We start from the raw sequence: 16,447 nt of genomic DNA on the forward strand, positions 1-16,447 counted from the left end.
CGGGTAGGGGTGGATCTAGGGAGTTACTGCTTCATGGTTACAGAGTTTTTCTATTTGAGGTGATGGAAAAGTTTGGAAATAGTAGTGATAATTGGTACAACACTGTGAACGTAATTAAGGCCACTGAATTACACACTTAAAAATGATTAAAATGGAAATTTTTATGCTATATATATTTTACCACAATAGAAGAAAAATCTGAATAAACCATAGATAATCTTAACTGAAGAGAATAAAATTATGGGAAATAGGGCCAGTCATGGAAAACCTCGGACCTACGCCCACCATTCACACATAAACCAGTCCCTGAATAAGGCACTTGTGGAAAATCAGTCTCTGCTCTCACCTCTTGGTGGATTTTCAAGGGTGGCTGTTGAAGCCCAGGCTGGCTGCCAGCATACCATGTCCACCTGCAGCAGGTGCTATTATTATGGGCTGTTGTGAGAATTAAAGGAGAAAATTCACTTTGCACCTTTATCTCGTGACTTGGCATTAGTAACTGCCTGATCAACTGTAGTTACCAATTTAAAAGCCTGTCGGTGAAGAAGACAGTGGTGAAGCCTCTTCCTCTTGTGGGGACCCAGGGGCACACTAAGCCTGGACCCTGGACCCCAAAGTCTGAAGCGGTCAGCAGAGGAAGGGGGTGAGTTGCCCAGCCTCAAGGAATAGAACAAGCCAGGCTGCACACTTCCAGGTGCCCTTCAGCCCTCAGTAGCTGCCCAGAGACGATCTAGCCACTTAAAAAATCAGCCAGGAATCCCAGCTACTCAGGAGGCTGAGGCACAAGAATTGCTTGCATGCAGGACATGGAGGTTGCCGTGAGCCGAGTTTGCACCACTGCACTCCAGCCTGGGCAACAGAGTGAGACTCTGTCTCAAAAAAAAAAAAAAATCAGCCAAAGCCCAATATAATTAGGAAGGAGAGCCTGGGACAGAAAAAAAGAAATATGTGAGGGGTGACATTCCAAGGCCAAATTGGTAAAAGTTTGCGATTCTCTGTGAAAGAATGCAAAGTCCTCTTGTAATTATAATGATGGTAGTTTTTAGTCACCTTCAGCAGAGTTGATAATTGACTCGCTGCAGCTCTGCCTCATTTCTCTGTCATTGCTGGGGAATGAGGTGTTTTAAGTGAATTTTCTAGATAACTGAAGCTCATCCCTGTGAACCCTTAACATTGATTTTTGTTTAATCACTCTGGGGGGAAATTTCTCTAGAATGAATTATACACTTCTCTGCTTCCTTAATCAGAATATTCTAAACTGAATGTAACTTCTTCCTGTCAATTTGGATATGAGAGGCTATTTGCCCCTATATTAATGGCTCCAAGTTGCTTTGCTTTTTTTCATCTATAAATATTTCCTATTTCCATGGTTTCTTACTATGACACAGAGCTCTTGCTCACATATTTTTAAGAGCCCCATAAAACATGCAGACATTGGCCAGGCATGGTGGCTCATGCCTATAGTCCCAGCAGTTTGGGAGGCTGAGGCAGGCAGATTACCTGAGGTCAGGAGTTCGAGACCAGGCTGGCCAACATGGCGAAACCCTGTCTCTACTAAAAGTATGAAAAATTAGCTGGGCATGGTAGCAGGTGCCTGTAATCCCAGCTACTCGGGAGGCTGAGACAGGAGAATTGCTTGAACCCGGGAAGCAGAGGCTGCAGTAAGCTGAGATTGCGTCACTGCACTCCAGCCTGGGCAACAAGAGTGAAACTCCGTCTCAAAAAAAAAAAAAAAAAATGCAGACACAAACATACACATGTGCATATACACACACACTCACATGCCAGTCTGTGTTGTGAGAAAGCAGAGTGCCAGTCTTAATAGAATTGTGTTTACATGTCCTTCTATAATGCCCTGAGCCACCCTTATTAGAGCACGTCCGTAGTGTACCATGAATGCTGCTCCAGCATTTCCGCCCCGCTAGACTGTGCACCCCAACAGGGCAGCGTGCTTTCTGGCAGTAGCAGGTCCTTGGTAAATGTTTCTGAATGGACAAGCAGAAGAATAAAAACACCCAAGTGTTACCATGTGGACTTTATGACAACATTCTGGCTTCCTTATCAGAAGGCTAGTTTTGCTTCCTACTGGGTTTTGGCTGTGCCAGAAAGAACAGAGTTTGTTTGATAAGCAAAGCATAACTGTATGCTCTGAGATGCACCAAGAACAAACTGGCTTTTGGCTCCAACAGTTTCATACAGAACCAAGGTCTCAGGGCCGTAACTGCAGCCCCAACAAAGGAAGGGACTTCCTTGTGCTGGATCCTGGGGTGGTTCATAGTGATGAACAGAGAAGAAGTGGCTAGTCTCTGTGGTATCCCTGACCTGTGCTTTGTGGCTGCCACCTTGTCCTCAAGACCACCTCTAAATTTCACTCCTTGGACTCTTCCTCCAGAAAGTGTCCCAATGACCTGCAGTGGGGAGAGCTACAACCAGGAGACCTGGACTTGCTCTTGCTGTAACCTCGGCCAATCACTTAACATCTCTGACCGTGTATTTCTCCATCTGTCAAATGGGAAAATAAGAAAACCTAACTTACATGGTTGTTGTGAGGTTTAAATTTATTCATGTATATAGCACTTCTAGGATGGTGCCTGGCACACAGGGAGCTTTTAAAATGTGGTTGGCTGGCTGGGCGCAGTGGGTCATGCTTGCAATCCCAGCACTTTGGGAGACTGAGGCGGATGGATCACCTGAGGTCAAGAGTTTGAGACTGGCCCGGCCAACATGGTGCAACCCCATCTCTACTAAAAATACAAAAATTAGCCGGGTGTGGTGGCATGCACCTGTAATCCCAGCTACTCGGGAGGCTGAGGCAGAATTGCTTGAACCCAGGAGACAGAGGTTGCAGTGAGCCGAGATCACACCACTGTACTCCATCCTGGGCAATAGAGTGAGACTCTGTCTCAAAATAATAAGTAAGTAAAATGTGGTTGTCATTATTATAATACAGTCACAACATATGGACAATAGGCTATGCGAATTAAACTACATGTGCTTGGCAACTAAAAGAGAAATGGTACCATAGATGATTCTGCTGGTCCTCCTGCTCACTGAATGTGTGTCCCAGAGAGAGGATAAGGTAGGAGGTGCTGGACTGCTAGATACTCAGTCACTCTCTGTCCTGTGAGCCTTTATTTATCATTATTACTATTATTTTATTTTATTTTTGAAATGGAGTCTTGCTCTGTTGCCCAGGCTAGAGTGCAGTGGCACAATCTTGGCTCACTGCAACATCTGCCTCCCACGTTCAAGCAATTCTCCTGACTCAGCCTCCCAAGTAGCTGGGACTCCAGGCGCACACTGCTACGCCCATCTAATTTTTTGTATTTTAGTAGATATGGGGTTTTACCGTGTTGCCCAGGCTGGTCTCGAACTCTTGAACTCAAGAGTTCCACCCACCTCAGCCTCCCAAAGTGCTAGGATTACAGGCATGAGCCACAGCGTCCAGCCTTCTGTGAGCCTTTTTCAATGTGAGTGGAGGCTGTAGCTATAAATGGACTTAATTTTTGCTTTACTCACTGTAATAGCAGGTGGAAAATATAGGGTGAGACTCACTCATAATTTGGCAGCTCAGTTTGTGTGTATGAATACTTGGGGCACAGATGAAGAAGGGATGAACCAAGATAGGGTAATAGGGGTTCCAGGCCTTGGTGGTTCTGTCTGCTAAAGGATGATGGGCAGGCTCCATGACACTGATCACTTGATGTTGGTCAGCAGGTGGGAGGGACATGTGGGGGACTGGTGGGGCTGATCCTTCCACCAACCTTCAGCCCCCAAAGACCACATGTGCTCACTGACCACACTGGAACCTTGTACCCTTGTACGTGCCCAACATTTGAATACTGCTGTATCTTTGCTTATATTGAGCCTACCCAAGGGACACCTTCCCAATCCCACTCACCTGCCCCCTTTCCTCTCTGAGTGTCTAAACCCTAGAAACCTGGAGCACAAACAGCAACAGATAATCTTGGTGACCAGCCATTCTAGTTTGCCCAGGACTGAGGAATTTCCCAGAATGTGGAACTTTCGGTGCTGAAAGCAAGATGGTTGCTCACCCTATTAGGCAGACAAGTGAGACATCCTTCACAGCCCACTTGAGATGGCTTCTGTTTTAAGAAGTCTTGCCTGATCTCCTTAGCTGGAAGCAATCATTCTTTCTATCGAACTTCTCCCAGAACATTATGTGTGCCTGTCCATGCCTGAACTCCACACCCCAGTCTCACCCCAAAATTTGAGTGAATGAGGCTGTAACTGAGGACATCTTGTTATTGTGTGTCCCATACGCATGAGGCGAGGGTCAGAGTGGGAGGTGGCAGCAGGCTGGGTGACCTCTCTGGGGCTCTGCTATTCAGCCCCTTTCCATAGCTGTAGAGTGTGAATTTCTGCAAAACTGGCTCAGCTATCGCTCTTTGGAACATTTAATTACATGTAAAGATCTTGAAGGCTGTCTGTTACTTCCCAGGGAAGCATTTCTTTTTCCTGCTCCTTCTGAAGCTGGCTGCTTGGAAACTAATGAAATTGAACTGAAGCCGAAGCAACCAGCAGGCGTAGCCATTACTGAAAGGAAGAAGCATGAGGAAGAGATGAAAAGGGTGACAGGGAGATAGAGCCAAGGGAGGGGCAGGGAATTAGAGGAAATATTCCCAGAGAGTGAGTGAAATGCAAAAGGTGAGAAAACCAACGCGTGTGGAGAAGAGGGAGAAGGGGGCAGGAAAGATAGACAAATGGGAGCCGGACTGGGCTGGGTCCAGCAGGCCCCAAGAAGACGGGTAGGGTCACAGAGAAGAGGGGTGGCAGATGGGAAAAGAAAGGGCCCGGCAGAAAGGAACAGAGACAGGCAGCCAACCAAGCGCTTAGCAAAGACAGAGGGATGTAAACAGCTTGTGGCTCCGGAATTTCAATCAGGAGAGGGGGATTTAGGGCAGTCATTTGGTTGGAAGAGAATGGCCGGACCAGGAGATGGGTTCCGAAGCTGCCTTGAGGAAACAAACGCTCTGCCCTTCTTAGCCTGTGTGACTGTTTGCGTGGCTTGGTGGAAGAACTGATGGAGGTTATGAGGCGCCAAAGCTTCCACCCAGGCACCCCTTGCTGCCGCCTGTCCAGGGAGGAGCACTGCAAAGATGGGAAGGCCGCATGGGCATCGGTTCCTGGCCCCTGCCCCAAGGAGAGCCTGCGGGGCTCCTGATCCCTGACTGCCCCGTCTCTTGCAGGCTGCGACAGCGACCACTGGGGGCCCCACTGCAGCAACCGGTGCCAGTGCCAGAACGGCGCCCTGTGTAACCCCATCACAGGCGCCTGCGTGTGCGCCGCCGGCTTCCGTGGATGGCGCTGCGAGGAGCTCTGCGCGCCTGGCACCCACGGCAAGGGATGCCAGCTGCCGTGCCAGTGCCGACACGGTGCCAGCTGCGACCCCCGCACCGGCGAGTGCCTCTGCGCGCCTGGCTATACCGGCGTCTAGTGAGTCATGCGGCATGGCCTGGACGGGGCGGGACCTGGAGGGGCGGGACTTGGAGGGTGCGTGGGTGGGGAGAGTGGAGGGGGTGGAGGGGCTGGGGCGGGGCCTAGAGTGGCCGCCTTACCGCAGCTGCACACCCAGCCCTGGGCTGCTTGTGGGTGGGCTGGCTGGTGGGACCAGGAGGGTTGGGATAGTCTTGGCTGTGAAATCTCCTGTGAGTCTAAATGCCCAGGCCTCACCCACGCAGGTCTCAGATTCCTGCCTTCCAGGACCCCGTTGACTGGTCCTTCCTGAGACTGCCCGAGTGGGCGCTCTCTAAAACCCTCCCAGAAGACCCTTCCTAGCAGAGACAGTCCTTATCTTGGAAGTCTCTTCTGACCTTACCCCATATGATGCTGCTCACCTGGGGCCTTCCCTTTTAGGGCATTTGGGAGAGGTGTGACACACATAGAGAGAAGTGAGGGTCCTGGGCAGATACCATGTACAGATTTGGGAGGATTACTCCGCTGTTCCTCTCCCCTACTTTCTCTCCCGAGACACCAAACAGCCCCTCACTCCAGTTCCCTGGAGAATAGTATTGACAGGAGACCTACAAGACTGCTTAGCCGAGACCCCCTCAAAGGCAAGATTGAAGTTCTCCTCCCAACCCTGTAGCAGGCTCAGTGCCCTCTCCAACAGCCTAGAGCCTGAGGGGTGGCCAAGGACTCTGACCACAGAGACGTTGTTGATTGAGGGTGTTCCCTACCCCGATGTCTGGTCAGCTCCTAAGTCCCAGTGAGCTAGAGGCCAGGGCCATTGGATGAAGGCCCAAGACCAAGACCTCATGCAAATCCTACCCCACACTTCAACAGCGCCCAGTCCCTGCACATGAGCCTGTCATGGGAGCTGGGAGCCTTCCCGAGCCTGGAATGAACGTGCTCCAGATTCTTCCCCTCTCTGAGTCTAGGCAGATTCCTGAAGACGGGATCCATGGGCACTTTTCAGTGCCTTCATTCATGGGATTACTTTGGCCTACCATGCCCTTCCTTCCATTCTCCTGGTGAAATTGACTTCACCTTTAAGGCCCAAGTAAAATGTCTTCCTCCTCGGGAAGCCTTCCTCAGCCTCCTCCCCAGAACAGTCTTCTTTTACGCTAAGAACACTTAAGTCATCCCAAAAGTATTGGCCCAAGCACCCTACATTCCAATGTATTCAGTCTGAGCCCTGCTTCCCCCTCCTGGCAGGGAGCAGGACTGCAGCTCAGCTGATGCTGTACCTAATACAGATCGATTGACTGTGAAGGAATTCCTAGGGAACTCTGGAGCACTGGGGCCCTGCCACCTGATCTGAATGCTGCTGTGTCTAACACCTCTGCTTCTCCATGCAGCTGTGAGGAGCTGTGCCCTCCTGGGAGCCATGGAGCTCACTGTGAGCTGCGCTGCCCCTGCCAGAATGGGGGCACCTGCCACCACATCACTGGCGAGTGTGCCTGCCCCCCAGGCTGGACGGTAGGTGGGCCCAAAGGATCTGGGTGGGGCACTGTAAGAGGACTGAGCGTTCCTCACTCACACACACCTTAAAAGGCTAAATTGGCCGGGTGCGGTGCTCACGCCTGTAATCCCAGCACTTTGGGAGGCCAAGGCCTGCAGATCACTTGAGGTCAGGAGTTCGAGACCAGCCTGGCCAACATGGCAAAACCCAATCTCTACTAAAAATACAAAAATTAGCGAGGCGTTGTGTCATACATCTGTAATCCCAGCTACTTGGGAGGCTGAGGCACAGGAATAACTTGAACCCAGGAGGCAGAGGTTGCAGCCAAGATTAAGTTACTGCACTCCAGCATGGGCAACAGAGTGAGACTCTGTCTCAAAAAAAAAAAAAAAAACAAAAAAAAACAAAAAAAAACTGAATTATTCTCCCACTGTGAATACCGTCCCTCCTATTTATCGCCATAGGGCATCACTAAATGCTGCCAGTGGTGCCGTGGATGCAGCTTTGAATCCCAGGTCTGCCATCTCTAAGTGCTGTGTGGCCTGAAGCAAGTTACTCACCTCTCTGAGCCTGTGGTCTCTCCTGTCCAAAGAAATTGAATTCTTCTTGTAAGATTAGCTCTGTCTTTGGATGTAAGCGCCCACATGAGCAGCCATGGGCCCTGGGCCAGAGGTGGCAGAAAAGGCTGGGAAAAGAGAAGAAACAGCAGGTATGGATGACCTGAATTTATCTAACTTCGCCCCCTGCACTTGCACACACACACATTCTGATTCTGTGGGCCCCACAATCTGTATTTTAACAGGTACTGCAGGTGACTCTGATGTAGCCTCAAGCAGCCCAGGTCTCATGTCTGGGAAAAACAATTGTAGGAAAGGAGGATAAGATTTGTCACCTCATGGGCTCAGGTCTCACAGCCAATGTTGACCCTGAAAAAAGCCTCAATTACTCTGCTTCCCCAAGTACAAAACTGATATAACAACAGTGAGCCCTGCCCTGCCCAGCTGCCATGGTTGGTGGCTGGCTCATGTGAGGCTATGCATGTCTAAAGTCCTTTGCAAACTCTGAAGCCCTCTATGATGGCTTGATTTCTATCCCTGGGTGCCACAGACCCTCCACGAGCCTCCTTTTAGCCAACACACCCTGCCTGTCAGTGCCTTCCCCACAGACCAAGCCCTTAGAGGCAGTGAGTCAGCTGAAGCTGACCTTCCTGGGCTGCGTCCCTGCCTCTGACTCTCCAGTAACATGCTCTGTTTCAGGGGAAGCTCAGCGACACAGTCCGCCACCTCCCCTGGGGCCTAAGGCTTTGCACAGTCAGAGAGGACAGGGCTGCTGAGCAGAAGCAGGATATTTTAGGAGGCTGTGAATGCAGAGGTCACAGGGACAGATGGGAGGACACCTGCAGGGCCCTTCGATGCAGGCACAGTCTTGTCAGAATTTTTTTAGGGCAGGAAAAGGACCTTGGGGACCACTTGATCCCACAGCATCCAAACCTGACTGCACACCAGAGCTGACAAGCAGGTGGCGGGGGGTTAAAATGCAGATTCCCAGGCTGTGTCTGTGACCTCCTGGGACTGGGGGATCTCTATTTTTAATAAGCTCCCCAGATGGTTCTGAGGCAGCCAGTCCTGTCTGCAGGTCTGCATTTGGAAAGAATTGATCCAGACCATAGGACTTCCTTCTGTGTTTCACAAAAGCCTATGGTTTCTTGTGGGAGAATGGGGGTGGGAGCCTAATCCTTAGGAATCTGGTCCCCACCCCACCCCCACCTCTCCATTTTAATCTAGTTTCTATAGTGAGGTGCTCTAGGTAAGATTTCACATAAAAACAGGGTTTCCCAGCTTTAAGAGATTTGGATCCCACTGGTCTGTCAATACCTTCCTTTCTCAAATGAAGAAGCTGAGTGTCAGAGGGGGTAAGGGACCTGTTCAAGACCACACTGGTGGTTAGGAGTGAAGTGGAGCTAGAATCCAGGTCTCCTGACTCCCAGCCCTTGGTGTCTGTCTATCCATCTGTCCGTCTCCTCTGAGGAAGAAAAAGGGACTGCCACCACCTCTCCCATACCTGCCCATTTCTTCCACCCTGAACCAGTCTCTGGAAAGACCCTCTCATCTCCAACCAGCTTTTGGAAATCCACCCAGCAGGCGGGGTCCTCAGAGGCCCAGCTGCAGCAGAGGTTGGATCAGGATGTGGTGGGCAGAACAAGTGCACAGCATCCCTTTGCCTGTAAAGGCCTCTCTGGAGACACTGCTGAGGCTCGGGTGGTTGAAGAGGGGGAAGGTGAGACGCAAACACACAGAGGGATTGTATTTCTCCCCAACACAGCGAGAGGTTTGTGCTTCCAGATGACAGGAAGCTCTGTTGACAGAAGCCTTTGGATTGAGGACTTTATGTTTTTAATTTTATTGTAGACAATTGCATTTCTATTTTTGACATAGCATTTAACTTGCAGATTTGTATGAATTATTAATACCCCTTGTGCATGCAGAGTCACCGTATAATGAAGTTGCACTCATGCCTGGGGCTCCTCCCAGGGACAGCAGGGACCAAGGAAAGATACTGGGGAGAAGGCTCCCCACTTTAGCATCTTCCTTTGCCTGACTTCCCAATGGCCCTATGTGACTTCAACCACACATTTTCCAACTCAGGGATATACAGATTGCTGATTCACACCATGCACCTCCCCAAAGACCCGGGCCATTGTGTGGAACTGGAGAGAGGAGCTGCCAGGCCAGGAACTCTGGCTCTCCAGGCCCCTCCTTAGAGATTCCTGGCCACCAGGCCCTAAGCATGCCCACAGGATAGTCTGCTAGCCCAACATGAAGCCTGTTTCAGACAGGGTCTTTGCAAAGAGCCTGGGGAATTGTTTCCCCTCTTTTTCTGAGCTCTGAGACCTTTCAAAGCAGAGAAATCGGTCTGAGTACTTTGATGTGAGTGGGAACTAGAGACAGAGAGGGAGAAGGAAATAGGATTGACATCCCCCACCCTTAGGAGTTCACAGTCTTATGTTGAGGACTGGATACAGTGTGTGTGTGCCTACATGCATACACACACACACATACACACACACAAAGAAAAGAGACTGGAAGAGAGGAGGCTGAGGAGCTGGGAAACAGGACCAGTTATCCTGGAGGGCCAAAGAGAGGTTTTGAATGGTGAAATCCTATCTCTACTAAAAATACAAAAAATCAGCCAGACATGGTGGTGGGCACCTGTAATCCCAGCTATTCAGAGGCTGAGGCAGGAGAATCGCTTGAAACCAGGAGGTAGAGGTTGCAGTGAGCCAAGATTGCGCCATTACACTCCAGCCTGGGCCACAGAGCAAGACCCCATCTCAAAAAAAAAAAGAGAGAGAGAGGGGTTTGGGGGCTGAGGCCTAGCATTACAGAGGCTCAGGTTTGAGAAAAAAGATTCATGGAGCCCCACTTCCTGGCCTGTGGCCTGGATCACCTTCACAGCACTCACACCAACCACAGCTTACTGTCTATTGAGGGTGTCCATGCCACCCTGCAGCATCACTGATCATTAGAAATGCCTTCAGATGCTTGGTGAGGCTGAGTTGCCTCCCCTGCAGAAGAGCTGGCGTGGCCTTAAGTCCTTTCACCATCTTGGCCCCTTCTGTTCTACTTAGCCAAGATCCTCTTTTTTTTTTTTTTTTTTTTTTGAGACAGAGTCTCGATCTGTCGCCCAGGCTGGAGTGCAGTGGTGCAATCTTGGCTCACTGCAAGCTCTGCCTCCCGGGTTCACGCCATTCTCCTGCCTCAGCCTCCCAACTAGCTGGGACTACAGGCACCCGCCACCATGCCGGGCTAATTTTTTGTATTTTTAGTAAAGACGGAGTTTCACCATGTTAGCCAGGATAGTCTCCATCTCCTGACCTCGTGATCTGCCTTCTTCAGCCTCCCAAAGTGCTGGGATTACAGGCGTGAGCCCCCACGCTGGGCCACCAAGACCCTCTTAAAGTGCGACTGTTTTCCAGATTTTGACAAAGCCATTTGGTCTAACCAGTTCTGAGAGGAGCAGAAAATATCACCTTACCCCATGTCCAACCTTCTAGAAGCCACAGCAGTCCAAGATCCCACTACAATTGGAGATACACACTCAACTGACCACACGGCAAGTACATGAATCTGCTGAGGCTGCCATAACAAAGTGCCACAGACTAGGCGGCTTGAACAACAGACACTGATCCTCACAGTTCTGGAGGCTGGAAGTCCAAGATCAAGGTGTCAGTAGGGTTGGTTCCTTCTGAGCCTCTTTCCTTGGCTTGTAGATGGCCATCTTCTCCCTGTGTCTCTATGTCATCTTTTTTCTGGGTCTGTCTTAATCTCCTCTTCTTGTAAGGACATGAGTCATGTTGGATGAGGGCCCACCCAGATGACCTCATCTTAACTTGATTACCTATGTAAAGGTCCTGTTTCCAAATACAGTCACATTCTGAGGTACTGGAGGTTAAAACTTCAGCATAGGGGCCAGGCGCGGTGGCTCAAGCCTGTAATCCCAGCACTTTGGGAGGCCGAGACGGGCCGATCACGAGGTCAGGAGATCGAGACCATCCTGGCTAACAGGGTGAAACCCCGTCTCTACTAAAAAATACAAAAAACTAGCCGGGCGAGGTGGCGGGCGCCTGTAGTCCCAGCTACTCTGGAGGCTGAGGCAGGAGAATGGCGTGAACCCGGGAGGCGGAGCTTGCAGTGAGCTGAGATTCGGCCACAGCACTCCAGCCTGGGCGACAGAGCGAGACTCCATCTCAAAAAAAAAAAAAACTTCAGCATAGGAATGTAGGCCGGGCACGGTGGCTCATGCCTGTAATCCCAGCACTTTGGGAGGCTGAGGCAGGTGGATCCCCTGAGGTCAGGAGTTCGAGACCAGCCTGGCCAACATGACAAAACCCAGTCTCTACTAAAAATACAAAAATTAGCTGGGCATGGTGGCACATTCTTGTAATACCAGCTACTTAGGAGGCCAACGCAGGAGAATTGCTTGAACCCAGGAGGCAGAGGTTGCAGTGAGCTGAGATCGTGTCATTGCACTCCAGACTGGGCAACAGAGTGAGACTCCATTTCAAAAAACAAACAAAAAAGAGGAATGTTGAAGGGGTACACTTCAGCTCATAGCAGCAGGAGAGAAACCACAGGCCGTAGCCCTCTCCTAAGCTGACTTCTCTGGCTGCTCTCTCCCCCTGCCTCTTCCCAAAAGGCTGTTCTTCCAGCCAGCAGTGGGTGATGACTCCTACGGTTCTCTTCCACTCTTCTCCGTCTCAGGTTATGTGGGGCTCCCACCATGTGCCACCTCATCAGGTGTCAACTTGGTTCAATTACTATTAATTAAGTGCCCCCTGTTTAAGGCACTATACTAGGTTCCTTCACATCTCTAATCTCACTTCGTCTTTATAACCACCTGGAAGACTAGGAGTTACTACTCCCATTTTATAGATGAGAAAACTAAGGCTCAGAATGATCACCTGACTTATCCTAGCTCACCTATCTGGGAGGAGGCAGAGCTGAGATCTGAGCCCAAATCATGACTTTGAACCCAGTGCTCTTCCCACCACACCAGGCAATAGGACCTCCAAAATATCAAATTCTCTCAGGCCCCAGGAACTCAAACCAGGGAAGAGGACTAGAGATTCGGTGGACTTGGATGCCTGCAGTTTGGGAATCCTGAGCAGGAGCTGAAAGAGGTGCTCACCCACTTCACCAAACAGTCTCAATGATGCCTGATTTCTCTAGGGAATGCCAGAAGGATGCATTCTATGCACCAGACTCCTCTACTGACCTCCTCAGGGAGCACTGGTTGTGTCTGAGAAGCACTAAAAAGGACAGGAACCTGGCCAGGTGTGGTGGCATGAGCCTGCAGTCCCAGCTCCTCAGGAGGCTGAGGCGGGAGGATCACTTGAGCCCAGAGGTTCAAGGTTACAGTGAGCTGGGACCACAACACTGAACTTCAGCCTGGATAACAGAGTGAGACCCCATCTCTTAGGGAAAAAAAAAAAAAAAAGTTTTTTTGGCCGGGCACAGTAGCTCATGCCTGTAATCCCAGCACTTTGGGAGGCCGAGGCAGGTGGAGCACATGCGGTCAGGAGTTCAATACCAGCCTGGCCAACATGGTGCAACCCCAATCTCTACTAAAAATACCAAAAAATTAGCTGGGCGTAGTGGCGGTACCTGTAATTCCAGCTACTCAGGAGGCTGAGACAGGAGAATCGCTTGAACTCGGGAGGTGGAGGTTGCCATGAGCTGAGATCATGTCATCACACTCCAGCCCGGAAAACAAGAGCAAAACTCCGTCTCGGAAAAAAAAAAAAAAAAAAGTTTTTCCAAGAGTGTCCTTATCCAGCCCAGGACTGTAGAAGACTGAGTCAGATAGAAGCCAGAAAGACTTCTCCCCCTTCATGAATACCTAGAACTTTTAATGTGCACTGAGAAAGGCCCCTGCCATGGCTGGAGTACCCCCACCACCTCCAGGAGGAAGAAGGACCCCTACTCGGCGTGACTTTTCTTTGTCTTTTTCTTTTCTTTCTTTTTTTTTGAGATGGAGTCTCACTGTGTTGTCCAGGCTGGAGTGCAGTGGCACAATCTTGGCTCACTGCAACCTCCGCCTCCCGGGTTCAAGTGATTGTCCTTCCTCAGCCTCCCGAGTAGCTAGGATTACAGGCACCTGCCATCACGCCTGACTAATTTTTGTATTTTTTACTAGAGCTGGGGTTTCACCACGCTGGCCAGGCTGGTCTGGAACTCCTGCCCTCAAGTGATTCACCTGCCTTGACATCCCGAAGCGCTGGGGTTGCAGGCATGAGCCACCGCACCTGGCCTCAGTGAATTTTCTCTCCTCTTTTCTCACACACACACAGTCTCTCACTGTCCTCAGCTGCTTCTGCCCCTCGCTCCTCCCTCCCTTCCTCACCTCAGTCCCTCCTCTCAGCCCCTCTACTTCTGACTTGTGTGTGGAGGAGAGTCTGAACTGAACGGCCTCCTATTTAACTCATTACAAGTAAACTGGATGATCTTGAAAGATGACTCTGCTCTGGCAAATTTTCCTGAATAAACTAGCTTCTAAGGGTTGGTGATTATTGGTGCTTAATAATTGTGTGTTGAACTAATTGATTAATTAATTGGAGGAACATCCTTGATCTCCATAAGAGAAATGACTGTCGGGTGTGCGCAGGGCTGGAAGGGCAGCAGGAGACAAGAGCAGGCTCAGATATGTTAAAAACCTAAGACTCATGCGTGTAATTTTAAGTTATATAATACCACAAGGCTAATACTGTGGGGCGGGGGAGTCCCCTGCTCCATTTACAAATCCTACTCCCTAAAGGCAACTACTTTCAAATCTTTTAGATATTTCTTCTGGCATTTCCCTCCATTTTTCTACGTAACATGCTTTATAGCAGTTTCTTGACTTTCCCATTTTAGACAGTCATTGAATCCATTGACTTCCTGCTGTAGAGTAAGATTCTGCTCTGCCATACACACACATACAGATATGCAAGCAACCCGTCTCCCACCCTCCCAGTGGAGTTATATTACAATTTGTGGTTAAATCATTAAAAAAAATTTTAAGGTGGCCGGGCGCGGTGGCTCAAGTCTGTAATCCCAGCACTTTGGGAGGCTGAGACAGGCGGATCACGAGGTCAGGAGATCGAGACCATCCTGGCTAACATGGTGAAACCCCGTCTCTACTAAAAATCCAAAAAAAAAAAAAAAAACTAGCCGGGCGAGGTGGCGGGCGCCTGTAGTCCCAGCTACTCGGGAGGCTGAGGCAGGAGAATGGCGTAAACCCGGGAGGCGGAGCTTGCAGTGAGCCGAGATTACGCCACTGCACTCCAGTCTGGGCGACAGAGCGAGACTCCGCCTCAAAAAAAAAAAAAAAAAAAAAATTTTAAGACACAGGATTTGGCTGGGTCTCCCAGGCTGGAGGACAGTGGCTATTCACAGGCATGATCATAGCTCACTGCAGCTTTGAACTCCTGGGCTCAAGTGATCCTCCTGCCTCAGCCTCCTGAATAGCTGGGACTACAGACAGGTGCCACCATGTCCAGCTTGGTTAAATTATTTTTTTAAATATTTATGTTAATATACATGTGTATTGTTACTAATTTATCCTTAAAACTCTCTTGACAGAGCTCTCAGACTCCTCTCAATAAAGTCAGACCCATCAGAAGTCTCTCCAGGTTTTGCTTTTGTTTTTGAGGCAAGTTTCTTAGAAGCCTGCATCTTCTGTTCCAGTCCGAACTCTTTAACTCTTTGTTCTCCAGGCCTGCAGCATAGCTGTCATCTGGGGCTTCCTCTTACTGCTGTCCTGGGATTCCTTTCACCTCTGTCTTCTGTTGGAGTCCCTAGTTCCTGGAATTCATGCCTTTCTTTTTCTTGGGTAATTCTTTTTTTTTTTTTTTTTTTTTTTGGAGACAGTTTCGCTCTTGTTGCCCAGGCCGGAGAGTGCAGTGGTGTGATCTCGGCTCACTGCAACCTCCACCTCCTGGGTTCAAGCAATTTTTCTGCCTCAGCCTCCTCAGTAGCTGGGATTACAGGGATGCACCACCACACCCGGCTAATTTTGTATTTTTAGTAGAGATGGGGTGTCTCCGCATTGGTCAGGCTGGTCTCAAACCTCAGGTGATCCACCCACCTCAGCCTCCAAAAGTGCTGGGATTATAGGTGTGAGCCACCGTGCCCTGCTTTCTTGGGTAATTATTTTTTTATGGAAAACAAATCCTCCAGTAACTTTCTGAGACAGTGTTTATGAAGGTTAACTTCTTGAGGCTATTCAAATCTGAAAATGTCTTTATTGAGTCCCCTATTTTAGTGTTAGTTTAGTTGGGTGTAGAATTCTAAGTTGGAAATGATTTTGTCCTCTGAATTTTAAGGCATTGCTCCATTGTCTTCTGGCTTCTAGTTAAGAAGTCTAAAACCTTTTGATTCCTGATTTTTGTATGTTTGTTTTCATCTTTGTATTTTCATTTTTGTTTTTGTAGAGATGAGATCTTGCTTTGTTGCCTAGGCTGGTCTCCAACTCCTGGGCTCAAGAGATCCTCCCACCTCAGCCTCCCAAAGTGCTAGAATTATAGGCATGAGCCACCACACCTAGCCTGTTTTCCTCTTTCTAAAAACTGTGAACATCGTTTCTTTATCCACAGAGATATAAACGTTTATGATAACATGTCTTGTTTCATATTTTTGCTGGAGACTTTGTAGGCTTTTTCAGTTCAGAAACCCAGGTTCTTCATCCTTCCATTCTGGGAAATTATCTTTTATTATATTTTGTTTATTTACTTACCTCCATTTTCTCTGTTCTACTGTCTGGAACTCCTGTTAATTAGATGTCAGACCACCTGAACTGGTCCTCTAATTTCATTATATTTTCTCTATTATTTTATTATTTTATTTTTTTGAGATGGAGTCTTGCTGTGTCACCCACGCTGGAGTGCAATGGTGCGATCTCCGCTCACCGCAAACTCCAGCTCCTGGGTTCAAGCGATTCTCCTGGCTCAGCCTTCCCAGTAGCTGGGATTACAGGCACAAGTCA

General features: G+C 49.3%; 1 protein-coding gene and 1 long non-coding RNA gene across 17 annotated transcripts in view; one reads left to right on the forward strand and one right to left on the reverse strand.

The window, feature by feature from the left end:
- The window catches only part of MEGF11 (multiple EGF like domains 11), a 388,207-nt gene that overhangs the window by 290,400 nt on the left and 81,360 nt on the right, over positions 1 to 16,447 (forward strand). For all 15 annotated transcript variants that reach the window (XM_017851122.1, XM_017851126.1, XM_017851125.1 and 12 more), the window contains 2 exons: positions 5,211 to 5,457; positions 6,822 to 6,942. In XM_017851122.1, coding sequence (XP_017706611.1) covers positions 5,211 to 5,457; positions 6,822 to 6,942 — 368 coding nt within the window. The remainder of the gene's footprint in view (positions 1 to 5,210; positions 5,458 to 6,821; positions 6,943 to 16,447) is intronic.
- The window catches only part of LOC108514717 (uncharacterized), a 107,159-nt gene that overhangs the window by 10,067 nt on the left and 80,645 nt on the right, over positions 1 to 16,447 (reverse strand). For both annotated transcript variants that reach the window (XR_001881307.1, XR_001881306.1), the window contains exon 3: positions 7,486 to 7,610. This is a non-coding gene — a long non-coding RNA (uncharacterized LOC108514717). The remainder of the gene's footprint in view (positions 1 to 7,485; positions 7,611 to 16,447) is intronic.

The sequence above is a fragment of the Rhinopithecus bieti genome, unplaced genomic scaffold (genome assembly GCF_001698545.2).
Source record: "Rhinopithecus bieti isolate Rb0 unplaced genomic scaffold, ASM169854v2 scaffold_31548, whole genome shotgun sequence".
In the NCBI taxonomy this organism is placed as follows: domain Eukaryota; kingdom Metazoa; phylum Chordata; class Mammalia; order Primates; family Cercopithecidae; genus Rhinopithecus; species Rhinopithecus bieti.